This window comes from Augochlora pura, chromosome 10, assembly GCF_028453695.1.
Source record: "Augochlora pura isolate Apur16 chromosome 10, APUR_v2.2.1, whole genome shotgun sequence".
In the NCBI taxonomy this organism is placed as follows: Eukaryota; Metazoa; Arthropoda; class Insecta; order Hymenoptera; family Halictidae; genus Augochlora; species Augochlora pura.
The window spans coordinates 28,506,980-28,534,844 of record NC_135781.1 but is presented as its reverse complement, the minus strand read 5'-3'; the positions used below and the strand labels follow the sequence as shown (position 1 = coordinate 28,534,844).

At 38.7% G+C, this 27,865-nt stretch overlaps 3 protein-coding genes across 20 annotated transcripts in view; 1 reads left to right on the top strand and 2 right to left on the bottom strand.

Annotated features, from left to right (window-relative positions):
• Positions 1-4,581, bottom strand: part of LOC144475701 (uncharacterized) — an 83,687-nt gene extending 79,106 nt beyond the window's left edge. For 3 of the 10 annotated variants that reach the window (XR_013494907.1, XM_078191849.1, XM_078191850.1), the window contains exon 1: positions 4,010-4,580. Coding sequence is in view for 9 of the 10 variants with exons in the window: in XM_078191849.1 (XP_078047975.1) it covers positions 4,010-4,306 (297 nt within the window). In the remaining variant the exon portion in view is untranslated. Of the gene's footprint in view, positions 1-4,009 lie in introns of all 10 variants that reach the window. The other 7 variants (XM_078191860.1, XM_078191854.1, XM_078191861.1 and 4 more) reach the window with 3 other exon arrangements.
• Positions 2,828-19,738, top strand: LOC144475702 (F-BAR domain only protein 2). Of its 8 annotated transcripts, none has more exons than XM_078191865.1 (15): positions 2,828-2,885; positions 5,049-5,159; positions 5,262-5,790; positions 7,210-7,521; positions 7,813-8,070; positions 8,144-8,339; positions 8,407-8,727; positions 9,409-9,522; positions 12,880-12,979; positions 13,492-13,753; positions 13,849-14,113; positions 14,365-14,845; positions 15,160-15,376; positions 15,443-15,791; positions 15,852-19,735. In XM_078191865.1, exons 3-15 carry the CDS (start codon positions 5,761-5,763, stop codon positions 15,920-15,922), a joined length of 2,976 nt encoding a protein of 991 aa, XP_078047991.1. In that variant the 5' UTR covers positions 2,828-2,885; positions 5,049-5,159; positions 5,262-5,760; the 3' UTR covers positions 15,923-19,735. The 8 variants fall into 8 exon arrangements, with proteins under 8 accessions (XP_078047991.1, XP_078047996.1, XP_078047995.1 ...); XM_078191869.1 differs by lacking the exon at positions 2,828-2,885 and having other exon boundaries at positions 5,024-5,159; positions 13,849-13,892; positions 13,971-14,113; positions 15,852-19,737; XM_078191868.1 differs by lacking the exon at positions 2,828-2,885 and having other exon boundaries at positions 5,024-5,159; positions 13,849-13,898; positions 13,971-14,113; positions 15,852-19,737.
• A 197-nt stretch (positions 19,739-19,935) lies between these two features.
• LOC144475703 (prolyl 3-hydroxylase 2) lies at positions 19,936-27,075 on the bottom strand. 2 transcript variants are annotated; one of them, XM_078191873.1, is made up of 11 exons: positions 26,795-27,075; positions 25,693-25,957; positions 24,277-24,601; positions 23,674-23,799; positions 23,006-23,136; positions 22,619-22,768; positions 21,916-22,161; positions 21,444-21,539; positions 21,220-21,370; positions 20,415-20,832; positions 19,936-20,337 (listed from the first exon to the last, which is right to left on the bottom strand). In XM_078191873.1, the coding sequence occupies exons 1-11, from the start codon at positions 27,022-27,024 to the stop codon at positions 20,265-20,267; spliced, it is 2,211 nt and encodes a 736-aa protein (XP_078047999.1). In that variant the 5' UTR covers positions 27,025-27,075; the 3' UTR covers positions 19,936-20,264. The 2 variants fall into 2 exon arrangements, with proteins under 2 accessions (XP_078047999.1, XP_078048000.1); XM_078191874.1 differs by lacking the exon at positions 19,936-20,337 and having other exon boundaries at positions 20,734-20,832; positions 21,146-21,370.
• Positions 27,076-27,865: the final 790 nt, after the last annotated feature.

Sequence of the window (27,865 nt, the reverse complement as noted above, 5' to 3'; positions counted from 1 at the left end):
CAAAAATACACGCGAACGCGTTCGCGACAGCGTGTACGATATTGTTTCAAAGTATTTCGCAGTTTCCGATTATATTATCGTGTATGAATTATAGAGCGTGAGGCCATAGTTTCCGGTATTCATTCTGTGTTGGTTTGCTTATCCGTGATTCGCAATAATCATTTACCTAGACAAGTTTAAAATAGTGTAACATTACAAATATTTGTAATGTCGTCTTTTCATTTTTTTTAATCGAGTTAGTGTAACTTTCCTATTTACCACGAGAAAATGTTCTAAGCTATAAATCAGTGATAATGACGACTATTCACGATAGACAGCTTTCTAGTTAATAAATTCTTAAACGGAGTCAGCGTGGAAGTACTTACAAAGAATAGTGTATAATAGTGTAGTTCGGAGTGATGCGAGTTTTAATAGCAGCTTAAACTTCTTCAAGTTCCTTTCGTCGCAGAAACTGTGTTAAATTCGAATCGATCGAACACGTGACGCGTTTAATTTCGCGGGTAACGGGTGGGCCAATCGGGAGATACGAAAGAAACGGCACGTCGACACGCGAACTTTGACGCAATTCTAGTTCGATGTTAAAACGCATCGAACTCACGCACGCGTGCACTCACGCAGGCACGCGGTTTGCACGCACACACGCGTGCACCCTGCACACCGACGATAAGTTACGCTCGACTTCCGCTTCCGTTCGCTCGAACGGCACCTGCTCGAATTGCATGAATTACATCTCCATCCAATACTCGTCGTGTCGCCCGTAAAAAGAAGTTCACATTTATTTTAACGATTCCCAGGTTTTTCCATCCCCTCCGTTTTAATTAAATGAAACGGCGAACGATCAACCAACCATCACTTTTTAAAAAACACTTCTATCGTCATCTTGTTGCCCACTTTATTCAATAAAGTAGAACACTTTAATGACCGAAATTTCTACATTTCTACAGCAAAATAAAAATATTAATGTTGCGTCATCTTTTCATAGTACTTTCAAAGCACTTTTATTTTACAGTAACTTTTAAATTAGTCCATTAATCAGATATTTAGTATTAGCACTGTATCAAAAGAATCGTAAAAATATTTTTTCGGATAATAACTGCAAAATCATCTGCTATGAATCATAAATTTTAAAAAGCAATTAATTGTCCACCACTGCATTAATTAAATCAAATTGATAATTGCAAAAAAAATGTTCTGAGTCACGTACAATTTTCATTTATAGAAATAAATTTTTATAATCCATTTATCAATCTAATGACTAATTGAACTGCAACTGGCTAATGCACTGTCATTGGAAACAATAGCAACGTCAAAACAAATTACAAAAAATAGCATTGCAGGGAGACTCGGTATTATTGTAAAAACCGTTGCAGATAAATTGACACGCCTTCGAGATGAAATTAAAAAAATACGTGGGGGCATCCCCGGACTCTTTTCGCACAGGTAAGCCAATACGGCTTTGCCAACTTCTGCGCCTATACGAGGCATAATAGCAAGTGGCTCAAGTGGACTGCAGAAGTGGAATTGGTGTCGTCTTTTGTTCTCGCCGAATCAGCACAAACCTCTTTTTCTTGGCATTCTTAGAAATCAATACGTGCATCCTAAGTCGCTAATACATCGTCAGGGCCTGTCTGTCGTCAGACTCCGTTGTACACGATTTTATTTTATCCCCCTTTGCGTGGCAACCCGGTTTTCACAAACGAATTTTGTCCCCGCTCGGAATTGCGTAAGACCGCCCCGAGCTTATCTCATTTCGTGGAAAATATGCCATTCCGCGTGAAAATTGCGACATTAGGAAAAAACGAACAAAATTATTTTTAGGGTCTTTCCCAAAATGGCGGTACAATTGAAATGGAAACGAATCATTTGATTAAAACAAAAATGGGAACAGAAAATGTCCCCACATGAATATTAATTTTTCCAAAACTTATATTATTAACAACGTACGAACGAGAACTAACCAACGAACAAAATAAAATAGCAAAAGAAATGTACTCACAATACGACTCGTTTATCAGAAAATCGGCTACTTTTGTTTAAAAAGTTTCACTTCAGTTACACCTGACTTCCATTGTACTTCAATTTCATCAACAACGCCTTAAAAAGTTGACGCGACAAAACGAAGAACTAAAAAGACGAAAAACTATATAGTGACCACAGAGGGAGCTTTTCACCTACAAACTCAACTACTTAATTTACGCATGTAACTTCATGCCTTTTCGTAGTTCAATTTTCATGCGGAAAACTATTTTCAACTTCAAAATCAACTAAAAACTTTAGAATACCGCGGACGTTTGAGCAAACTCATTCCCCTTAATGGAAACAGGAACTGCAGTAGTAATTTGCTTCTTTCTTTCTTGGACAGTTAAATGAAAAGTGTAAGTAACCTTGCTCATTATATTTATTCAACATTTGCTATAAATATATTGCTGAGCGGTATAGTCATTCGACGGTGCAGCGTAACTGCAACGTGAATTGCTTACACACTTGTCCGTTAATGTATCTACGGCTATGTACAGTTCACGAGAAAAGTATTCACACCCCACTTTTCAACTCTTAATGGTAACTTCGGTATAATATCAAACGAAAGATTAATTACCTCGGACTGATACGTTACTGTTCGCTTTCTATTGGAACGTAAACTGACATAAATAATGTTTAATTTGAATATTACACTGAGAGTACTATTGTCAGTGAAAAAAAAAACAGCTGAAAAGGTTAGTGTACAGAATACTTTTATCTCATACTGTACGGTGTATCCCACAGTTAGCAATGGAGACACGCGAACCTCGAACTCGATTGTTACGTGTAAAGGAACGATTTGTACAGGTGCTACAGAGGTATTACATACTCTAAAGTGTTGTCCAGGATGGGGTATTCGAATGCAGGTCCCGTAAAAAAATAAAACATTCCAATGATATATTTAAGAAACAATTGTTTATACATTGTCACATTACACAGTAGGATTTTCAAGGTTCAGAGTCATCAATGTGCACGCGGATTAACCTGTTAACCGAATCATTTTTCGAACTCATGTAAGAATTTAAATCGAATTCACAACCAACACAGTTATTATTTCGGCTCGGAAAAAAGAAGCAGTTGAGAGATACAAATAATTACGAATGTCGCGGTAACTCGTTTAACAGGTTAATGGAAACCGTCGCATGAAGTTCCTCGTGATTCGAAGTCCGCAGAAACTTTCCAATTCAGGGAATTTTATCTCGTATCGATTCGCGCTTTGCTGGGGATAATGGACTATTTTAACCGTTGAGTTCAACGCTCTCACTGGCAAGAAAAAAAATTAAAAAATCAATAAAAACGTTGAAAAACGAATTCGACGTGTCATTGAAAGTTCATAATTCGTAAGAAACTATCAAAATTTGATACTAAGATGAGATGCGCATATATCGGTAAAAAGATCAGTCATTCCGTAGAAAAGCGTATCGGTACGAGATAAACAGTCGCCGCGAACATTACCGGCAGATGAATAATTAATCGCGTTGAAAGGGAAAAAATCGAGACTAGCCGCGAGTGAAAGATACGCGAGCCGTGCCAGAACGGAATATGGAAATGAGCCCGGTGGTTTGGACGCGGCACGTTAAATCACGAGAGGAACTTCGAAATGCAAAACTGCATCGTAACCGGCACCGAGGCATGCTTGAACCGGATCGATCGTTGCAAGCCGTAATACTTCGACCATGCATCGGTAAAGGTGAACAAACCCTATCGTGTTTCAACTCGAGACATTTTGCAACACATAACCTACAACGCGTCTGATGCACGACTCATTGAATCGCATCCGCGGTAGAGAATTGTTTTGGACCGTCGAACGCGAATATAAACACGATGGAGAAATATAATCGATCAATTTCTACCATTATCTCTCCTTTTTTCATTCGCAGCGAATCCCGAGATTCATCTCCGTAACGCGACATCACTGGACTCTACACGATCGCAACATGGCCGTTCATTTTTTTTGCAAGAAATTAACGATTCGTTTCGGCTCACTCACCAGATATTGCTTGCAATGTTTTTTATGCTTAACGGTGCAGCGTTTCTTCTTCTTGGCGGCGGCGTTCGTCAAACCGTTTCCTGGCTTTTCTTTGTGAGGCGTCGACAGGTTCCCCTTGTTCGCGGGCATCGCCGTGATCCCTCGATCCACGGAAACTGGGCTTGTTCTACCTGTCGACGACACGCCGAGACTCAGATGCACCTTTTCGGTCCAGCGACAAGAGTGATTGATAATGCTCGCTCGAAACTTCTTTGCTTCTCTTACGTATATACGATACACACGTGAGCTGCCGTACATGTGTAACGTATAGCCACTGGATATGCGCAAGGACACTGGACTACCCTGAGCTGATTATTCGAGGCCACGCCTCCCGTCTTCTAACGTTTTCAATAGTCATTGCCGCCCCTTTCGAATTTTCCGAGCACGTTCCACGAACTTTTCGTCATCATCGTTTTTCCTTTTCAAGCCTATCTATCGATTCGCGTTATCCCACGCTCAATTTCCACCGACAAAATGCACAATCGTTTTCCCTGTGGAAAATACGCACGCAGTACAGTATCACATAATCCAATACGAAATTTTCAATAAACAATAAATTCGAAGATGCATCGATATATCTCTGATGAGGATATACATGATTATTTATTCATACGTGCTCTTCTTACGTATGTAGGTATATATGCACTTGCAGTTTTGGAACAGGTGATTCCAAAAAAAAAGAAAATGGGGTATGTTTCCAAGATACCAAAAAAAAGACTCGGCCCTGAGCTTTTAGTAGCGCCCCTGTTCGAATGTGGTAAATCGCTTAACTACGTGCACGCTGCAAGTGTGCATTTAATACGAGGTGAAAAGGTTATCTGGTTAGCGGCGTGAATGTAGGTTCAGTTCCGGTCGTGCTACCGGAAGTGAGCGATCGGTTCTTAACAGGTAGCGTGTTGTACTGGTTACATAATGTTAGGGCAAATTGTCTGATGTAGTAGTTAAAGATAACAATGAAATTATAATAGCAATTAGTTAACATAAAGAATCTGTCGTACAGTTACCGGTGCCTGCATTCCGTAACACATCTTTTGGCTTCGATGCAGACATTTAAGGACCCTAACAACAGAATGGAAGAACTCGAATTTTCAAATCTTCAAAGCTGCAGAAGGTAGGTGGATTATGATTATTATATTATGCCACAGAGCGACGATTTTAAAAATCTAGTAATTAACTTGTCAGTGATGACAGTATAGAAAATATTTATTTGTAGCAACGATTCAATGTCCGTAAAAAGCGACGAGGAGAGTAACGATAGGGTCTAAATAATGGAAGAATCAATATAATAATACATATAACCGTGATTTTTGTTGAATATTGTCTTTGAAACTGGACAGAATTTTCCGGTAGATCCAGTAAAATGCACTGTTTTACCGACCATCATAAATTATCTTTGTCAGTTGGCCGTAAGGTGGTGGTAGGTGCCACTTACGTGAAAAGGGAGGAGGAGAAGAGAACGGCGAATGACAGAGATAGTTGAAATAAGTTGACCTGTGTCTCCGCGGTCGAGCGCGCTCGTTCTGCTCGAAACGTCCAAGCACGAAAACGTTCATCGTAAATTGAGTTACGTCTCGTTGTACGGTTCGAACAGTTGCATCGTATATAGTACCGTGTGTGTATATATATGTGTGTGTCAATGGTTCGTTATTAACGGTGCAGTGCGGCCTGATACACCAGAAGATAAATTATGATGGTCTGATCGCGGTTCCAACATGACTGTGGATTTCGCCGACTACTTTTGGGTAAGTGTCTCGTCCAGTTTATGTATTATTCTAGATTGTCATACTCGTTGAATTTAGGTTATGTAGAGGCAAGAATATCCTTCCATTTTCCATCCCATCCCGAGCGCGCCCAATACCTAAAGAACCTCTGGTCGCTGTCCCTGCACGTCACGTTCGAGGCAACATTCTCTTTCTCGCGTAAAATCGACGCATTCCCTTCAATGAAAGCCTTTTTCTTCTCTCCGTCTCTCTCCCTCTCTTTCTTCTTTGCGCCTTATCATGGTCGTTTTCGCTCGTCTCTTTTGCTCTCCGTGTTACACGGCATGCTTGTTTCCTCTTTACTCTTCTCTCGCTAATGCAAGGTTACGCGTTCACCTCTCCCTGTCATCTCATCCCCGTGTCGTCTCTCCGCCAGCCACCGTAGAAAACCAACGGGGAACGCGTACTTAATCGTATGTTGACATGTATGCGTTTAGAGCTCGAGCGCGAAAGGGAGTGGATCTTTCGTCTTAGTAAAAAGACGCTTGCAAATATTTTCAGTCATCTTACCGTCATTTATTTCGAATTCCTCAATGATTAATCACTTTCTCAAATATTTCACGTTAATCTGCGACTGTGCTTGTTTATGCTAAGTTGCACTCTTTTAAAGCAACAGTTAGTGGATCAATTTACTTCAAATTGAAGCAATTTATGTAATCAAATAAATACTGTAAAGTGACTGAGTTCTTAGATGCATGGTATTGAAAACAATATTTACAATGCAAACAATTTCACACTTGTTTGTACTCATTATTTTAGGTCTACAAATTTTTTGGGAGATGTGACATTGCTCACTTGGGATGAAAGCTTTGTGCAGATAAGATAGCTATTACTTCCTTTCCTGTTCTTTGAAATTTTATCTATTGGAGATTACAGCACACAGGATATGCTGCAGATATTTTTAAAAATAATTAATCATGTAGGAACAGAGTAGATGTTATAGCAAGTCAAAGAAACTACCATTGATTTTATTCATTTTTGTTAAAAAATTATTTCTGTTTCTGAAAAGAAATGTATTCCATTTAGAAAGTATCTAGTGTTATTTGGCCATGAGGTTCACAAAAAATTAAGCAATGGAACATGCATTGCAAGTAATATATACAATAGGATGACAAGAGTAATAACATATAATGACAGCTTATTGCGACGATGACACTCAAGAGTTCTGCTCTACATGAGTTTATAGCATGATCAGAGTTCAAGTGTTAAGTGGCTAAGTGGTCTTAAGTATACTTTTGTATATCTCTTCCAGTTGAGATATATTAATTGCAAATGGAATTTTTTCCTCTTAGATATTTTCCTCTTGTATTGGCACTTATTATAACTCTATTATTTCCTTGCTGCTTGTATTAATTATTAATAAAATTGTTTATTTAAACATACATTATTTTATGATTTAAGGGCGAAAAGAATAATGGATTTGACGTGCTATATCATAACATGAAGCATGGTGTAGTCGCAAGTAAGGAGTTGGCTGATTTTTTAAAAGAACAATCAGCCATAGAAGAAAACAATTACAAGCTTTTGACTAAAGTAGCCAAACAAGTTGGCAATACCAGTAGTACCCAAGGAACATTCGCACCTGTTTGGGCCGCTCTGAGAGGTGCAGCAGAAAAACTTGCAGGCCTGCACCTGCAGATGGCCCAGAAGGTTACAGAACTCATAAAGGATGTATCAAAATATGCAGATGAATTACATAAAAAACACAAGGCTGTATGTAACACTTTTTAAAATTATTTTCATACATGAATTTAGAAACCACATTTTCATGCATTTTATTAATATTAATTAGTTTTTCAATAAAACTGTGAAGATGTAAAGATTTCTTTATCTGCCTCATTTGTTACCGTTTATCATAATTTATTATGAATCACATTTGTATTTCAAACCTTATCAGTATCCGCCCACACAGTTGGGTCACAGTCGTTCTCTCTGACAATAATTTTAGCAAAGATATAACGTTTTATGAAATTAGTGTAATACATAATTATTTAAAATATCCAGGTAAAAGAGGAGGAGTCATCCACTTTGGAAGTTGTGCAGAGTATACAGAGCATTACTGTAACCTTACAAAAGGCAAAAGATATGCGTATGCAAAAGGGTTTGGAACTTGAAAAATTGAAAAAGGATAATGCCAGTCAAAAAGAATTAGAGAAAGCAGAAATTAAGTTTAAGAAAGCACAGGATGATTATAAAACTTTGGTAGACAAATACATGGTTATTAGGAACGATTTTAAAACCAAAATGACTCAGGCTTGCAGGGTATTGATGTATTATTTTTTTTTTAATTACCACCTGAGTATTATACTAATGAAACTTTTCTTTCATTGATAAGAGATTCCAGGATGTGGAGGAGACACATCTAAAACACATGAAGGAGTTTTTAACAATATATGCAGATGTCTTGCAGACAAATCATGAACAAGTTGGTCAGGTCCACATTGACTTTAAACGTCAGTGTCTGGATATGACAGTGGATAAATTACTGGAACAGTTTGTTCAAAGCAAATATACAGGTTTTGAGAAGCCAGGTAAAACATGACTTGTTATGCATAGATGGAAATTTAACATTATTTATATAATGTTTTTGTGAATCAGATATAATCGAATATGAAGAAGTCATGACAAATTTAGGAGACATGACCACTCATTCACAATCAGATGGTAATGTTGAGACACCTAAGGAAACATCGAAAGGAGCTAACGGAGAAACAGGAGTTGCTGGTAACACTCACAGTTCAAAAAAAGATCAGGGATTAAAAGGGGGGGGTAATCAGGTGGATGAGGAAAAGGGGAGGGTACAAGAAAAAGAAAATGAAAGACTGAATGAAAGGGATAGAGAACTGTCACATGCACAAGCCACCAAGGCTTCCCGCCGTACTACCTCGCTACTCAACCTGTTCATGTCCAACTCCCAGGGTAGGTTTTCTTTTTAAAATTGAACCGAACTTACAAGATTTTATTCTTTTTTAATTGCAATAGTCTTTGTCCTACCTTAACATAATGCATAAACTATTGGTATCATTATTATAAATTATTATAACTTCGTAAACATATAAAAATTGAAAGTATTTGAAAGAAATAAAAATCTTCTACTTGCATACATTATGTTTTGGTGGATGTGTTTTGCAATGTTAATTTGCCACAGCAGTACCATTTACTCTTTACACTTTTACACTCGTTTAACTTGTTTTTTACCTACTCAATCACAGATTTATTGAACTACGCATATGTGGAAAAATTTTATTGACTTATCGCTTATGTGGTTGTGTTACAATGCTTGAACGTTATAATCTAACAATAGGTGGAGGATGACATTATAAACTAAAATGTATTCCAAGGGAGGTGTTCATGTAAAATATGAACCAATATACTGTACATATGTTAATAATTCACTTAGATATTTTAATCGATCTGGTTTACATAAATTAGCAAATCAAGGAAACAGTTTCCCTTTGGAACACATTTATGCCACTGAAAGTGCGAACTGTAATTAAAATGCAATAGATATAAGTAATGTTTAAAATAGCAAGATGAAGAGAAAAGGGCCATTCGGAGGCACAGATTATTCGAAGATATGAGCAATGAGTGTTGTTTCAGACAAACAGAAGCAAGCAGGGTCTGGTTCGGCACCTGCAACTCCTCAGGGGAACAACCTGCCTCCTGCTGTTCCACCTCCCAGCATCTCCAGGAACCCTCTCAGAGGATCTAAATGTAACTGCTTACATTGTGATTACCTGTACCCTTGCCACATCCACTACTTGCATTTTGAACTGTTTATTTAGACAATCGGTTACACGGTATTTTCCTACACACAATACAAAACGTTCTTTCGAGATGTTGCTTTTTTTGGTAGTTAGTTGAAAAAGATTGAGGTGAGGGTATCTTATTAGACAATTGCTACAACTTTCTGCAACATTTTTTCAAATTCTTTTATGTTACATTATTATTACAAATTACGTCAGCGTCTATTACAGTTAATAGATTAATCAAATTTCAGTAAAGAAAATAATTCAAAACCAATATTAGTGAAAACACTATTTAAATTTCTGATTTCCTTGAGAATACGACAAGTACTATTGAAAGCTGCATACTAGAATAATTTTTCATTCTTATCTAAAAATACCTAAAATCGTTTATAACTCAACGCTCCTATTACACAACCTTTATCTTTGTCTTGCTCTGTTGGTTGTTCTCTGCCTGTGGTATTTGGTGACAATTATATTACCATACCTTTGCTGATTCAATATCTTTTTTACGGCCATACAGGTTTAAGTGGTAAAATGAAAATATCTGGTGACTTACAGTGGTAACGCGTATTATGGTTCCTCCACTCTGCACTCTTTTAGATCAGCAGTGTACGTATACTAACATTATTTTTAAGCACACGGAATTAATGTTACATGCGTAGAATCACGTTGCGAGACGTTTCTTTTAATGGTTTTCACGCTAAATCACGTTATAATTAGTGGAGATCTATACTTGTGTAACATTGATTTATCCTTAGTTCTTGAGGCACAGTTAAAATATTTCTTCGCTTTGACATACATTACCCTGCATTGAGGTGTCTATATATATACAATGAAGGTATGTTAGTTTGTCAGCTCATATCAGATATACATATCTCTTTATGTCCTAACCGATATTAGAATGAAGAAATATTTTGTTTTTCCTGGAACACGATTAACACAAAAATCGGGCTTGCTTAGATTATAGGCTGTAGTTTTAGGATTACATGGCAATTCTAACGGGCAATATTCTTCTAACACTTCTCACAAATTGTTACTTATAAATTGTTTTTCTAACAATCTGTTGTGTAAACATAGACAAAAGGGAGGATTATTTTCTTTCTATCAACACGAACTCATTGTATAAAATTTTACATGTTTCTTTTTTTTATCGTATTCTGCTCGCTCGATAGAGACTACAGTCTTAGATTATAGTTCACAAATGTGTTAGCCTTAAGAGAATCGATGTGTCCTGGAAAGTTTCTGAAATTCGAGCTACCATTACTATAACTGTAAACGTTCAAAAGGAAAGTTCAACGTGCTGGTGGTTGGTGCACATACATTAGCCGTGAATAACAATTTTTGAAACTTTCTGTCGCCGCCTCCTTCTAATAAACACCGTGTTCACATAGAGTTAATTGAACGAAGGGAGTTGGACTTGAATAACGTTGAAATACGAATGCGGGGTTCTGCTACTGACGGGGGCCCAAGGTGAGCCATTTTTATTGAGAACTGTTATTGCATGGCTCACTCGTACTCGTATTTATTTTCCAAGTGCAAATTATTTTATCCTTCGTGGTAGCGTAATGTGATTCTGCAAGCAACCCTTATCTCCCTGTTTTTGTTTACTTTTTGTTTATTTATTAGTCGACAGTAGTTCACAAAAAAACGAGTCTCTCTTATCGTGACACATACTTTCTTAACACGTTGAATGTTAACCACGATTCATTATTAATTATGTAGCATTTACTTTGTTATCTGGTCAATGATGTTCTAAAATTTGCAATCTTTTTTAAGTAATTCGATAGCGCCGATCACGACCCTGACGGCATTCAACGTGTTAATTAGCTGCGAACATTCGCGTTCTCTAAATGATCTGATAATCCCGTCACGGAGTTCACCGATTACGGGTTTATCGTTTCTGGAATTATGTCTTTTTCTTTCGTGTTCCACGTAACCTTTATGATTTTTTTTTTAAATTATGTTGCATGTCGATAGTGTGTCCTTGCTTGCAGAACATGTGGTATAATGTATGCTCCACGAGTTTTGTCTAGAGGTATCGTATCCGTGGAGATTGCGCAACCTCGTATCGTTCTGTTGTCTTGAGAAACGTATCGGTAAATCAGTAGGACGTGTAATTGTTAGAAAAACAATTTAAGCCGAAACTCAACCTTTGCAGATCCCTAGAGGAGAGATAATTTTAACTATTTCATTTCTCCCTCCCTATATACGGTGATGGTGTACTATGGGTTTGTTCTTACACCTTATGCTAATGTAACGTGTTATCCAAGCTAGCTCTTTGTACTCCTTATCTATTGTTGATTGTTTGATTTACTGCAGGAGTGACAGCGTAATTACGTTATGTTTTAGCAGAAAAAGTTTAATGCCGACGCGCTTTCCGGGCCTAACAAAACATCAGCGATTCGAATTGGCGGACAGAGACGCTCGCAATAATTTGGAGTTGAGGGTTAATCCTAAAGGCGTTAACTAATATTTCGTTAATTTAATGTAGGATACACAATTTTAAGTAAAGCTCAACATGGCATTTTGCTAAAAATAGAAAAAATGAATTCTGATGTTACTTTAGTCCCGAAACGCGTGTCAGCATCGTTAGAGAATGTAACAAAAATTAGAACAGCATCATAAAGAATGCATCCGCTGACTGTTGATCCGACGATCATTTCTGTTGATTCCTTAGTCTGTTTTCTTTGTCCTCTTTTTTTACCGTAGACATTTTTGTTTGATCACGTTGCGCTACGCCTGATACACTTGGAAAGTAAATTAATTTTCATTACACCATTAGATTACCAGTTTTTCCATTAATTTCTAATACGAGATATTTATTACCATTATTAACTTTTTCAGTACAAATACGTTTGACACCGCCAAACATAGTAGTTTACGCTTCTTAGTTTCTTAGTTCGTAGCTATTTCGTTTCGAAATTTTATACTATCTTATATAGTTACTATAAGACACTTCGTCGACTGTCCAGTACACACAAATTGATTAATTACTTCTAGTGTAATCGAGAGTTTAATTTTGCGAATAAGTACAGTCGCAACGTAGTGTTTATTCTTGATTATCGAAACGGAAATATTTACAGCATTGTTTTTCCTTCTCTTGTACTATTTTTGTGTACGCGCATGTAGACGAAAGAGAAAAGAAAATTATTTTCGTAAATTTCCATAGGAAATCCGATATCAGGTATAAATTGTTCTATCTTATTAAGTAAATGCAGCGCGCATCTATTTGGCAAATGAAAGTCTTATGAAACCACCTGGTGAATTATAAATAATTAAGAGCCGCTTTGTTTTCTATATATCGTGCGTCCACGACCAACAGGGTTCCTTCGCAGCAGGAGAGAAAAGCGGAAGGGCAAGAAAGCAAAAAAGAAGAAGGATGCCGTGGAAACCAGTAGCAACAAAGAAGAAAAGTCTGACCTGTCAGTATACGCACCTTCAGCAGATCTAGTGCACTCGCGATTGATTCCGCATTCAAACTCGACCTTCTTACAAATTTACAGCAACAATAATCTAGCAAGCCTAAATCCCTTATTTTATAATGCCAAGTTAAACTTTCAATTCTCTTCATTTTTTAGAAAATTGAGGAAGATCGAATTATTGTAGCTGTGCAATGATCATACATTCTAATTTGAGAATATCATTCACAATCGACGAATATAATAGACATAGTGTTAACGAAAAAATATAATTGCTAGAGCGAAAGTTTGGTTGCGGTACCGATCTTCTACGTTATTTAATCTTTTCTGCTTCCGTCAGCACCTAATAGTCACTAGAGCACGTCGGTACGGAGATATTACCATGTTCATTAAATACTCTTGTTTGTCACGATACAAAGTAGTTAATATCGATCGTATGTATATACAAAAATGCACTGGGCCTGCTGGAACATGTGAGAGAGCATTCGACTAAACTCTGTTAATTTTGTTAACAGGGAAGACAAAGAGGACAGCAGAAAGTCGGAGACACCAACACCGGAAGTCGATGAGGATGGATTTTGTATTAGACCGAAATCAGACCCCTGGGAGAATGAGAAGGCATTTTATTCCAGCTCGGATACAGACTCTGAGGATGAGAGGGAGAGGAAAATCAGGGTGGAAATAAAACCGCTTAGCAATGGCGGAGCTCCAATGAGCGCCAGTGTTGACGAGCTGAGGGCAACTGTGGAAAATTTATCATTGTCGCCTGCACCGACGGTACTTTTCCATTTTTTTGTCGTTCCAATCAATGCTTCATTCAAAACTCCCCGAATTTTATGACAGGAATTTATTTTCTAATTTTTATGTAATAGGGACGTAGAGGATCGAATACCGACTCAGATCACCATATGAAAAGGTCTCAGTCAGTGTCACAACAATTAGGAGGTAAGCCAAGCTCAGATTTACTTGGCCTAAACTTGTTCAATCCCAGCAGTACGCCATCGAGCGCCTCTACGCCAACTGGCAGTCATCCGTACGCGCCATTGCAAAGCCCTCCACCACTGTCATCATCACCGACGCCGCAACCGCAGCCGCCGCAATCCGCACCACCCACGCACTCTCATTCACGGTTCCCCGGTGAGTCGAAAGAGTCCTATCTTATTACGGCTCATCGGCATGCTTTTTGTCCCTCGAGATTGCGCGTAGGATTTGTTGAATTCCAGAACGAATTCCACTGACGAACGTTTCATTTCTTTTTTTTTGTATTTGTAGACGTAATGACTGTTGTCAGAATGTGAAATTATATTGTAGAACCGGGTTATAGATTTTATCTTCATATCAATAGAAATTTGGCATTAAAGCTGTTATTGACATAATTCCTCTTTTAGATGGTGACCTGTTCTCGGAAGTGGGAGACATCACTCCGGCCTTACCCCCTAAGCAATCTGCTTCTTCCACTCCGACAGGATCTATTATCATTCCTAGACCACCATCTCGAAGAGGGGAGGGTCCTTCTCCTCGTGGTAGGATGTCTCCAGCGACGATATCCAGAGCGGATAGCGTGGCTAGTTTGGAATTTCGCACAGCTGGTGTCGGTGTCGGCTCCTCTAGAGGACCCTCCCCGTTGACAATCGGACTAGCGGATACTATTCCTCTCGCGGTGGCCTTCCACGAAATAGTACACTCTTATTTTCGGGGTACCGACGAGACAAGATGTCAGGTGAAGCTTAGCGGTGACATGATGCTATCATTTCCCGCCGGTATTGTTACCGTGCTGGCAAACAACCCCAGCCCCGCGAAGCTTACCTTTCGTGTGAGGAACAGTAACAGATTGGAAAAATTGTTTCCTAATAATCAATTGGTCAGCATGTAAGTTAACTATGTTGGGTTATCCAGAGGTCTGGAGCTGTGAAAGCATTGACATTTTCAAAGGTGCTTCACCCTAAAAAATGGAAACTTTATCGATTTTATAGTGCAATTGAGGAGTTAAAAGATCTTTCACTAGTCCAGACTACTGTAAGTCGCTCTGTAAGGAACATGGCTCGTCTCAAGATTATAAAGCAAATTGTACTCTATTTACTCAGCCAAAGAGGGAGACGCATTGTTCACAGATCGACCCAATAATTACCGCGGAAGTAGCTCGTTTCAAGCTCAGTCTCTAAAACGTTCTCAATCTGTTGTAGGGACGCCACGCAGACGACCGTCGACAGTACAATTTTCGAATTCAACATGAGTGCCTTAACTACATTGTTACGTAAACAGGCTGAACAAAATCCCTCGGCTTCCTATTTTAACGTTGACATACTCAAGTATCAAATAAAATGCAAGGAAGGCGCGGGCTCATGTCCTTTCCAGTTGGTAGCGTACTGGAAGTGCGAAACAACGCACACAGATCTCAAGGTATTTACTGAAACTTGTACGAGTCTAATTTGTATTTTGTTATCTAATCAACCATGTGTTCCGTAGATCGATTACAAATACAACAGTCGTGCTATGGCTTCGCCAAGTCCCCTTCTGAACCTCCACGTCGCAGCACCCATAGACGGAGAATTCAAGTCCTTGAACAGCAAACCCCAAGCTCAATGGCTGCCAGAGACGAACAGAGTACTGTGGAAGTTCACCGAGCTGTCTCAGTTTAGTGAGGGTCATGGCGTGGGTTCCTTGAAGGCGAGAGTCGAACTCGAAGACGGTCCGGGGAACCAGGGAACGATATTTACTCAGTTCAATTGTGAAGGGACCACATTGTCCGGCGTTGAGTTCGAACTTCTGGGCCCGGGCTATAGATTAAGTTTAGTCAAGCGCAGATTCGTTTCCGGTAAGTGGCATTCTACATTCGAGCTGAAAGCAAGAAACGTCTAACACGTATATATTTTAGGGAAGTACATATGCGATGGAGATTCCGACCCAAGAACCAGATACGCCGCGCCCCCATCGAACGTAGATTGACGACTTCCAGAATGGGCGCCTCAATGGGAGAGTCAGCCCATTTAATATTGGTACATGCTTGTTCATTCACTGCCCATACTGCGACTAATGTCCGTTCGAACACGAGATCGTCGTGAGAAATCCTGTTGGATACCAAAGAACAATGTGCGACACGATTTGGGTTGTGGTCTACTAGGCAAATTGTACAAAATCCGTGGACGTTGAATAGATCTAATAGAATGTTGATTCGAATGAATTTCACGTGAACAAACAGCTGAAGGATCCAGATAGATCCTATCGGATCTTTTGACCGTGAAGGAGCCATTGACACGATTTAGGATCGTGATTCAGGAAACTCGACCGAAGTCGAAAACGCAGTCGAACTTTAGAAGTCACTCGTTACCTGAATGAAAACGGCGTTCATGATATGTGTTTTATATCTTGTATATTTTTCAATTTTCTATAATATGTCCTCGATTAGATTGTACTATTTTTAGTAAACGTTTGTATAACGAGGTTCATACCGAGAAGGATGATGGTCGGATTCGTTTTTGGGGGTGGAATCGTCGAGGAACTAGATCGGCTGTTCGCATAGAGCCTTTGGTGTCCAGCATAATTTTCGCCACGGTATACTCTCGCCATATTATTGTGTCTATAATAATCAAAATACGTTACGACTTTTTTTACATGAACAAGAAAACGAAGAAATTAAGAAAAGAAAGATGAAGGTGGATGGACTCTCTTTCTTTCTGTTTCTCTCACTTTCTAACTTTCTCTCTCTCTCTCTTCTCTATCTATCTATCTATCTATCTATCTATCTATCTATCTATCTATCTACCTAAAAGAAACCATCAAACAGTACAACGTCTTAAATCTATTGTTATAGATTGTGTTATTTTAATATAGCTACCGTATTAGTATCGTTAAGAGAAAGAGAACCGCGAAGGATCTGTACACGCCAATTTTGATTATTTCTGTAAATTTAGCATTTATATTTTACATGAGGTCAGTCGGTCCTCTATGTGTATAAACGTGCGAGAGCGTGTGCAGAAATTGATTATCGAACAAAGCATAAAACGTTTCGCGATCAATTCGTTAATAGATCCCGTTAAGCAGCGGTCTTTGCGTATACCAATTGTAACATAAAGCGCGTAGATTCCGCTTCGCTCCGAAATTGGAAAGTCATAGTTAAAGAATTAGGTGCGGAGACGAATTCGACGCCATCAAAATTGTTCTTCGATGAGAAGAGAAAGCTACGCTGTCTCGCGGAGAGCGTATTGCAACGATCGAAGCTGTTAGGGTCGCTATCTATAGTATCGCGAAGTCTTCTAATCGTCGCTCGATTTCGGCGATCGGTTCGTCTGTTTCATGGTCGCGAATCTATCCAGTATTTCTCGGTACACTTGGAAACGTAGAATAAATTTTTTCCCGAGCCATTCGCGTTGGGATTTATCATATAACAACTCTACTGAACTCTCAAAGGATGTTGACTCAGTCTTCTGAAAGAAACTCCTTCTTTGAACACAGGAATTAAGATCATGTCGCCATTGAGTTTCCTTTTCGCCACTGTCATACGTTCATAATATTTTCCATTTATAACTGCAATGTCTACGAATCGAACGCTAGAATCAGGCCATTTCGTTCAAATTACATGTGCATACATACCGACTCGTGCGTGTATATGTATATGTGTATATAAGGCGAAGTAATAACTCTGTAAGAATAAGTCTGAAAAACGAAACTCGATTATTGTTATTATTATGATTATGATTATGATTATGGTTATATGATAGTCCAGCACATATGATGCTTCCTTCGGCGCAGATGTAGTGTAATGGGCAACAAGTTAATGAACACACCGTACATATTCGTGCATAGTTCGATCTGTGATTCATTTATCATTTTCATTATAAAAACAAAAAAGACAAGTTGTTTCAAAAAATCGTCGTTTACTTTCGATCAAATTCGAGATTGTGCCTCAGAATTGTCCATCAGTATTTTAATAAAAATATTTGCGACTTCTCGTAAGGGTTTTACGAACAATTTTATTGTTACACATTCTTTGATTCTTGTTCTAGAAAGTTTTCTCTCGGCGAACATGCGATGTTTCTATCCTCGATCTGTACACGAGTACATGCGGTACTTGTTGCGAGGTACTCGTTTACCTGGCTCTAAAAGTGCATTATGCTTCTTAATTCTAACGAACCTAGGAGTGCTAACAATTTCGGTTGGCCGTACAACAAAGTAACATGAATCTGCCGCGGCATATCTCGTCCGAAACACGAGCCTGTAACATAATCATTTTACCATTTTTAAGGTAACACAACCATTGCCGTTCACCGCTCTGCGTCCACTGCTGTATATTTTACGAATTTTACATTCTCCCGCTTCGCTGTTGTTCTAAACTACACTGTTTCTCAACGAGAGAACGAAACGAAATCGAAGGTCTACGAAGAGCAATATTAAACGAAAAACTGGTCATCCGGAAACGCTGGTAGAAAGATGATCCACGGAATTCACGCTCCACTCGATGTTGCCGGTTGTTGTTTCAATGTACACGATCAACGGAAACTATTTAGCAGTTTAGACGTGCGTTTCGTTTCTTTGGGTAGCAAATTAGCTCGATTAAATTTTTATTCACGATATCGTTGATCGATCATATCTTGGAGCAAAGAACGAGATTCGTCGTTGATAGAAGGTAACGGAATGGTAAACAGATCTATACGCTGCCGTCTATAACTATCCGAACATTGTCGATATCAGTAAAACATTAGTTTGTCTCTCTATTGATTATTATTGTATTGATTAATGATGTTGGTAAAATTCTTGTAGATAGTTAAACGAAAAGGATCCATTGATCTTTACCTACTACTTCGATATTTGTACTAATTTAACCAAGACTGAGTTACTAAATATTAATATGGCACATTTAGTAACAAATTGAAGATAAAATCAGTCATCATGAATTGGTTTAAAATTAGGCACCTTTATGACAAATTTTAGTATACTGTAATTTTCTAGATATCCGGATACTGACGAGCGGTAGCGCATGCGGATATGTATATTTATTTATATTTATATTGTGATTTATATAAATATAAATATATGTATATAACGATACGACTAACATGGAGTGGTTCCTGGCAGAAAAAAATCGACTGAGCTCTCCTGTGATACGCAGATGTCACTATAATTTCATAATAAATGTTTGTAACGAAACATAAATAAGGTTAATGGGTCGCGTACACTTTCTTCCCGACTGATCCCGCGATGATCACGACGCGAGAAAATAGCACTCCTTGATAACTAAAAACCGTGGTTTTAAATTAACAATTAGGGGGATACGTTCTCGATTCTTATGCCGGTGGCACGCCGACATAGGGAGCAATTTATGCGATCCGCTTTTCGCGTGTACAATTGCAATAACGACGAGGAACCGACACCACAGGAGACATCACACGTATAATACACAGGGTTTCCGATTTTAATTTTGTATGTGCGAATTACCGATTAATTACTGGCTATGTAAAAAATGGTTCAGATAGAAAATGGCAATTAACTTTGTATGTAATTAGTTCTATAAGTAATCAAGTAGAGGTCACCCGAAAGTTATGTCAAGGTGACACGTTCTCTCAAATGGAATCTATAAAATTGTACTAAGCATAGTGAAATCATTCACTTGAAGCATTTTTAATAGAACATGTAGTTTACCAGTAATTCGCATTTATAAATTAGAATCAATCACCCTGTATATATGATGTATATATGACTCTTATACATAGTATAAATACGCCGAGGAGAATAAATTAATTACAGTATACATGTTACACGATACATAGGATGGTTATGTAAACCTGTTGACATGTAATGTCTATGTTCTAATAAAGATTAGGATATTTTATATAAATAACAATGGTTCCACAAGACCATAAGAATCCTGCGCAATTATCCGACACGCTATACCTTAATTATTGTAAATGCATCAATCTCTGGAACTAATTAAGGCTCGAAAGTTTACAACTTCCGAATATGTAAATACAATGAAAAATTGTGTATGAAACAGGTAAAAACTGTGCTAAGTACAGTAAGCGATTACATATATGCTGTTCTTCTCAGGTACCTAGTTTGCAGCAGATCCAGTCACTGATCGGGGAAAATATATTACTCTTTATAGTACTAACTTTATAACACGTTATCTACCGTCAACTTCATTTAGGAACCAACAAATTAGCCCGAATAGTATACTCTGATAATTTCTTTGACTATTGTTATTTAAAAGAATTAAGAGGTTTCTGGTAAGTAAAGTGTTGAGGTCTCTGAAATAACTAGAATACTGAAGATAGTCTGCGGCGATTTATCTACTTCAGGAAGAATTCCTCAAGAAGTCCTTCAAGAAGTCGTCGCTGTTTGCATACTGGAGGAGAAGGTCCTCGTATCTAAAAATTAAATTCTCTTTTGGATAAATGCCGGTAGATAAATCTTTCAGATCGACAGATTCGCTGATTTACTATACCTCAAAGGCACCTTGACATCCTTTTCCTCCATGGGTCCAACCGAAAGTACCCGCTGCAGGATCGCCTCAGCCAAGGTTCCCTCATACTCTCTGTAACTCTCATCCTGCGTAAACCACAGAGCCAACGCACATCGCCTACCTTGACGAACACCCATTACACCATGAAGATTTTCCCCGCCAGCTGAGAAAGCCACCATACGTCCACATTTCGGGAAAACCAAATTGCTCGATTCGTAAATTGCCCGAGTTTTCGTGAAAAAGAACTCTCCACCCTGGAAATTCTCGTTCAAGTAAAGGATCGCCGAATAGTCTCTCCAGGTGTAGGCTGGACTCTCATGGATACAGACATTCTGATCATTCAACAGACAGTTGTCCGCGTGAACCTGGTGGCTAAGGTCATCACGATCCACCGGTGAACCTAGAAATTATTCATATAACACTAAAATGATGCGTTGAATTGTTGTAATTTTAGGTCGATGATGAGAGATTCTGAGATGGTGAGTGACTTTACTGATAGGCTGTTCCACCTATGATGCGAATTTTGAAGTCTAATTTTCCAGTACTTAAGCTATATTTTAAATAGAGATAATTATTAAAAATGTTGTAATATTTCTTTGGCTTTCGTAAATGTCATTTTAGTTCCAGTATCGTTATTTATGTAAAGTTCGCATCACCTGTGGCGCAGCTTTTAAAAATGCGACTGGTCACCGGTTGTTACCCACTTTCCATACCAAGTGAGTAGGTGCGACGCGGTTTCAGCTGCGAAAGGGACCAGAATCACGTTGACGGATCAGGTGAAAATTACCAGGTAGAGCCGTGCGGCAGACCAGGTGGGTGTACGTAACATAGAGCCGTCGATCAAGCCCGAAATACCTTTCCACATGCCTACGAGCCTCTTCAGTTGCCTCTAAAAGCTGCCGCAATTTTTCCGCCTCTATTCGTCCCAGATACACCATCTATAATCATTATTTTACAGTAATCAACGAAGATAACGTAGTCCTGAAGCATGAGAAATTGTTATATTCTTACCAAGGCGATTCTGCCGACGGTGATTCCTTCGAATCGCTCATATTTCGAATGTGGACTTTTGTACTCGTTGTAACCATCACCTTCCACTGCAGTCATCTGTATCGATTATAGATTAACATTAATTTTTATGCCTATAATTTGATTCCAAAAATACTTACTTTTTAAAATGTTGATTGAATGTATAAGACACTATAGTTAAAAGTACTAAGCTGTGTACAATTTCTTGGAGAACTATTCAAAGGTCAAGGCTATTCAAAATCATCCCAAAATTCATTCATCCCTAAATATGTCTTTTCCCAAATTTAAAATGAGTCCAGGTAGATTGTTTTCAAATTTTGCTGACAAAGTTGTAACTGGCTAAGTATTGATCATTTCTATTTCGTGAATCTTTGATGTTGATAACTCTTTGATGACTCCTGACTCTATATCACAAAATTAATTGCTGAGACAGCTAATTTATTGGGGAATGTACCGAAGCCAATCGCATTAGAAGCTCGCACTCCGTCGAGTTGAGGAATCCGTCCGCCACATAACGATTCTTTCCGCCAAGTTCATTCTCTTCCGCGATCAGATAGACACCGTCCCTGACCCTTTGTGGCTTCCTATCGCGTATCTCATGTTTCCCGCCTCTAATTCCGGAAAGATTATTGAACAAGACCGCATTTGAAAAAGTCGAGTAACCGGGCGGTGGATGCAGAGCTTCGATTTCATCGATCTTCTGCGAACAGATCAAACATTGTTTAAAATTTTCACATTTCTCACCGTGATAAATTTCAAATAGTCTTTTGCAATGCCGCAACGAAGGTAACGATAACATTACAACATAAAACTTTCGCTTTTAAAGAAGATAATTTACTCGGCGCCTGAATGCCTCTGATAGAATTATACAGATGCATTCTTGGTTGCATTCCGAAGGCGTTCCGCCGAGAAATCGAGCGGCAGGATGTTTATAGAACAGACACAGAGATCAGACTCAAGCATAGAGTAGAACAATAGGATAGTGTGTTCGTGTTTGAGTATTTTATTTGTATGTAAAATGTACAAAGAGTCGAGAAAAGGGATCCCTTTCAAAAAATGGCAGCGCGATGTCTTCCAGACAGAAACTAAATAAAATGGCAGATATCGATTCACGGAACGTTTAAAGTTTGGTTCAAGCTTCACTCTCCATTCTTTACCTTTCCTGGCTGCTCCATCGTTTTCTCTTTCTTGGTCTGTCGCCTCTTTTTCATCTCCGCAAATTTCCTGTCGATCACTGAAAACTCGTCGGAAATGAACTTCAACAGACGCACTTCGTATTCGTGCCTCTTAACGTACATCAGGGCTTCCTGCAAAAATAGGGCCAATTAAAGTTTAATTAACTATTAATTCGTCAAACGATTGAAGTGGCAGTTGATCGCCTTGAGAATCTGTGAACGTCCCCTTGAACAATTTGCTGTAGATAGTTCATAGAATTGCGTCTAAATTTGCAAAGTTCAGCTCGTCAGCAGAGAAATTTTCAAACTCCCAATTAAAGAACACAGAAGGGTCCAGAAATCGTCAACAATGATTTTCGAATCCGTTACCTCTCTGGGTCGGAAGAAATGCTCCTCGGACTCGGCGCTATAGTACTTCTTATTCTGCAGCATGGTCTCGTCGGTGGGGTCGAATAGTAAGTAGGATTCCACGGCGGCGCAAGCACCCTTCAAGATTGCCACTGTGTGCGAAACAATTTGAACTCTTTAAGTCTGACGCAACGGATTGCACTGGAATGATGTATTTTGACACCGGTCCAATTAGCAACAATAATTTCGACCAGCTGCTAACTGGCCTGACAGGATTAGGTCATCAGAAAACATTATCGGGATAAGCCGGCGGTGACGAAGTCTGAAACCATACCACGGATAACTAGACTGCTCTCGACCAATCAGGCCGACTCGTCGGACGAGATTAATCCAATTAAACCTCCTTTGGGGCATGAGTAACAGCTTCCTGAGGAGCTTCGGATGATTGTCGGCAAAACGATTCGTTTACCGTCGAGAGGACTACAACGGACCACAAGGTCACACAATTTCATGTAACTGATGTACATTCATCGGGAGGTCGTTATCACTGACTACACGTTCCAAGTCTATTCGGTTTATCATAGCGAATGGATCAACGTCGATAACAATTTTCAGAAATAGACACAGGCAGGATATGTGGCGCTGATAAAAATTGAACAACGTTGTTTCCAGGGCCGCGGAGCACTTACGCTTGTAATAGGAGAATTGTAGGTAATTGTAGTGGCTCCTGAGCATGTCGCCCCGGTAGTCGCCATTTATGTTGTTCAGCCTCTGGTGGCAGATCTGCTTGCACTTCAGGCAGAAGGTAAAATGATCTGAAAGACAAGAAAAATTTTTAAATTGAAAATTAAACAAAAAGATTTTTTGTTAATTCGCAATACAATATAATTATCAAAATACAATTTAGTGCTGTTGTTAGAATTGTTAAATAGCTACCCTGGCGTTCCAATTCTTTTTTATGCTATCGTGTTCATAACTTTCTATTATTTTATGTTTAATAAATAGAAAAATTCACTGAATTTTTCTAAAACAATTCGTACAATAACCATGCCCTCCACTTTGTTCTAATACCCTCTGCCAAGAGTAGTATATGCTTAGAAATATCTCTTCGCGGAATTATAAAGAAGATTGCCACTTAATAGTTCGTGGATACACGCCGTTATTGCAAATTTGAATAAAATCTATCGCTTGATTAGATCAAGCAAAGTGATAGCGGATCGGTAACTACCTCCTGGATCAATTTTCGAGCTCACTGGAAGGGAAAATTTATTTCCCGATCGAGTTCCACTTACTGGCGATGGAGGACGTGAACTCCGGGTGCCATCCTTGATCGAACGGTCCCTCGCAGTAGAATCTGCACTCCTCCTCGGACTGCAAATAGGACGCCAAAGAATTCTCGAAGAGGACCACTGCTTCTGCGTAGTTTTCGTTCTCGTAAGCCAACACCCCTTTGAAGTATATGCTGACATAAGGTGCTGCTTCTAGGTTTACGACGTTCTTCGCTTCCACGCCGGGAAACGTTAGATAGTGTTTCAAAGCTTTCGCGGTCATTTCGTGTTTCGGATGCCGGACCAAATACGTGAAAGCCGAGTTCGCAGCGTCCTGGTAGCGTTCCTTCTGCAAGATCGATCGTGCACATGGCTTTAGAAGCTATACGCCTTTGTTTTTCATTGAAGGCGAAGCCGGCTAATTAAGACGAACGGGATAGACTGAGAAATCACTTGTCGGGCACCATTTTTATCAATTATTTCAAATGAGTATTGGCAACAAGCGAACGGATCTGTGCAGCCTCTACTTAAAAGATCACGGTACTCTATACCATCTTCTTTAGACTGTGTTAATTATGAGTGATGTTGACGAGCTTGTAATTGTCATAAAAATAAACAAATTCTTGTTATTATATCGTCCTGCAATAAAGTGAAAATGTAAAACGAATTAATTTATATTTTTTATTCAATTCGCAACAATCAGTTGTAAAACTACTTAAGGTCGTATGCTTTTTTATTGTGTATAGAAAAATCTAATGTCGAATTTTCCGCAAAATTTTCCGCCCCTGGTTGCTACCTACATAGTTTCTAAACTTCAATTGTTGCTCCAGACCCGGTAGCAAGCTGTCGAAAAAGATAAGGATATATGTGGTCTCCATAATTCACGGTATTTGGAGCCCATGTTGTTCCAATAGAGATTTTACGAGTAGATCATAAGGCGTGCAACTGATTCTGGCTTCGATTCACCAGCCAGTCGATGATGTAGGCCGAGTTTTATGGCCGACCAGCTCGTTCGGGACGTTAAACTCATTATTTAGTAAAAAGATGCGAGCGGTGAGATCAGAGATGCTGCAATTGCGCAAGCTTCGCAGTTAGGATTTGCATGGATATACTTCTATAATACTATGACAAATACGTGCTGTGCTGATCCTGCGACCGTTCTACACCGCTTAAAACGCGACAAATGCTCCGAACTTCTTAACTTTTACAATCACTTTAGACTTGTTAATATTCTGTTTCTAAGATCGGAATTATGTTCCGTTAAATAAGTTCAAAATTTTAAATATTCACTAAATATTAACAAAATATTGAATTTTATGGTCCTAATTTTCTCACCAGGGATTATACAATTCGTTTATGAGCGTCAATTCTCTAATCTCGTTTGCGAAAAAAATTTCTGTGCTCTCTTTGACCTATAAAATATTACATGAAAATTGTTACCTTGTAGTAGCAGTTGTGTAAGTACTCGTAGACATGGTAGTTGGCCAGTTTGGCTTCGGTTTCACGCGGGAGCGTCTTCAGAGCCTTGTCACCTGCGATCTCCAGGTACTCCTGATTGCAGGTCAGGAGACACAATGTCTCTCCTACCTTCTTCTCGTAGAAATGCAGATCGTCGACGTCCTCGGGAAAAATTGGAATCTCGCTGTTGGCTTTTGTTCTGCACTTTTTTCTGCAGTTGACCACCGTGCGCTTGTACACTTTGTACCTGGAAGCACTCACTTATGTACCAGAAGCAGTCTCTGTTTTCTACAAAAGTATCAAATATGCAATGAAAACAATAAAAATCCTCCAACGATTCGATTCGTAACAAATATTTGACAAAAATGACCAAAGATTAATTCGCGAAATGGTAACACATTTGTTTAAAAAGGTAAGCGCTGTCTCGTACAAAAGAAAACTTTGTTTCCGATGTTTTTAAAACGTTCACCGGAAGTAGAACTCTACGAGTAATCACAGTCTGTTTACTGAATTCTGAATTTATTTTTGGAACATGTTGTCTCCAAGCGTCTTGAACATTCTCCTCTTTTATCTTATTCTATCATTCCTATAAAAAGGAATAGACAGTGATCGACTGTTCGGAATCATAGCGCGATATAGTACCAAGATCAAGATCCTCTAAGAACAACATGTATGTAGATTACGGATAGTAATGTGGTTCCGACTACGATGAATGAGGAACACGGTTGCGAATCCCTTGGGCGGTTCCTTTTTTCCAAGATCCTACAAATAGTTTCTGTTTTCTACTTTTATTAATTTAGTAGTTTATTACAAATAAGATGCCGTCTGACAGAAAAAATTGATTACATTAAATAATTATTAACGGTATAGACCTTTATATAATATTAGATATGTTTTGATACGATATTCTGTAACCAAAACAAAATCCATCATGACTGTATACATATAGATACATACATGATGAAACGAAATTACTTATAGTAAGACAAAGCAATTAATTAAATTTATAAAGACATACAAATTTTTTCACTCCAAAATTTCATCTAAATTTCACCAGTCTTTAATTCGAATGAAAAGTCCATACCCATGCGAGACTTCATTGAAGTCCTCAATGCAACGGTCCCAGTCATTGTCGAGATATGCTCCGACTGCATCACGATAGATCTCGTGCAAGGTTCTTTCCGTCATCGGCAGCTCCGGTTCCGGCAGTGTGGTTGGATCGTCCGGTTCATCGATCCCGATCTCGTTGATCAGAGTGTCGTTACTGCCGGCAATCGTGCCAAGGAAGCACGCGAAAAGTACGACGAATTTCATAGTGGCCGAGCACCACGTTTCACACTGAACTCTGCCAACGCGAGCCGCGGCACTCTGTGGGATGTTGATCCACACACGAGGCATACGTAATCGTATCTCCCCACTACCGTACACGAAGACTCCAAAAGCGGCTTTCGCTGGCAGTGTGGTAGCGATGGATCTTCACGATAGCTCGGAAAGCCATTCAAACAAGCGCGACAGCGATCTGTACAAGCGAATTGAAGTTTCCATTCACCGCTGTGTGCGGAGATTGAATTGTAACATATGAATTATTTATTGAAGCTATGTACTTGATTTTAGTAGGAATAATAGCGTAAATTAATTTACTGTTAGGTTATGTAATAAACTAATTTTTTCTTGAAAAAAAACTTCCATTCAATCTTCAAAAATATTTTTAATGTCTTAAAAGTAGATTCGTTTGCAAAATATTTCGAATGCTTCGATCCAGATAATGATGGTCGATTTGATCTTAGAAAATTAAACTGTCTGGACATTTTAAAAGTACTTAAGGACATTTTTATGAACAGATAGATGATTACCATTTTGTAAGAACTATTCTGGCATTCTTAATAGTTTAGATAATAAAATCTTAACTCGAACATTCCAATGCTTTATTTGATTTTGTAAAAGAATGATCGAGTGTACGTATCATTTTTACGTTACGAAACTGGTCTTCAGATTCGGATGATCATCTTTTTCGGCGTTTCTCAAACATTTTAGGGGCCGTGCACATTACCTTGGAAATTATGCACATTAAGGATGCTTTTCTAATTTTCATTTTTTAGTCCCTCCGATTGAAACTGGTTCTGATCGAAGCCACTGTGTTTTTATATGCAAAGGC

Coding starts and splice junctions, on each gene's coding strand:
- LOC144475702 (XM_078191865.1), top strand. CDS start 5,761: ATGACTGTGGATTTCGCCGACTACTTTTGG. Junction 9,523..12,879: donor CCCTCTCAGAGGATCTAAAT/GTAACTGCTTAC, acceptor CACGACCAACAG/GGTTCCTTCGCAGCAGGAGA. Junction 15,792..15,851: donor CAAGCGCAGATTCGTTTCCG/GTAAGTGGCATT, acceptor TATATATTTTAG/GGAAGTACATATGCGATGGA.
- LOC144475703 (XM_078191873.1), bottom strand. CDS start 27,024: ATGAAATTCGTCGTACTTTTCGCGTGCTTCCTTGGCACGATTGCCGGC. Junction 23,137..23,673: donor ACAATTCTCCTATTACAAGC/GTAAGTGCTCCG, acceptor TTTCGCACACAG/TGGCAATCTTGAAGGGTGCT. Junction 21,371..21,443: donor CCGTCGGCAGAATCGCCTTG/GTAAGAATATAA, acceptor TAATGATTATAG/ATGGTGTATCTGGGACGAAT.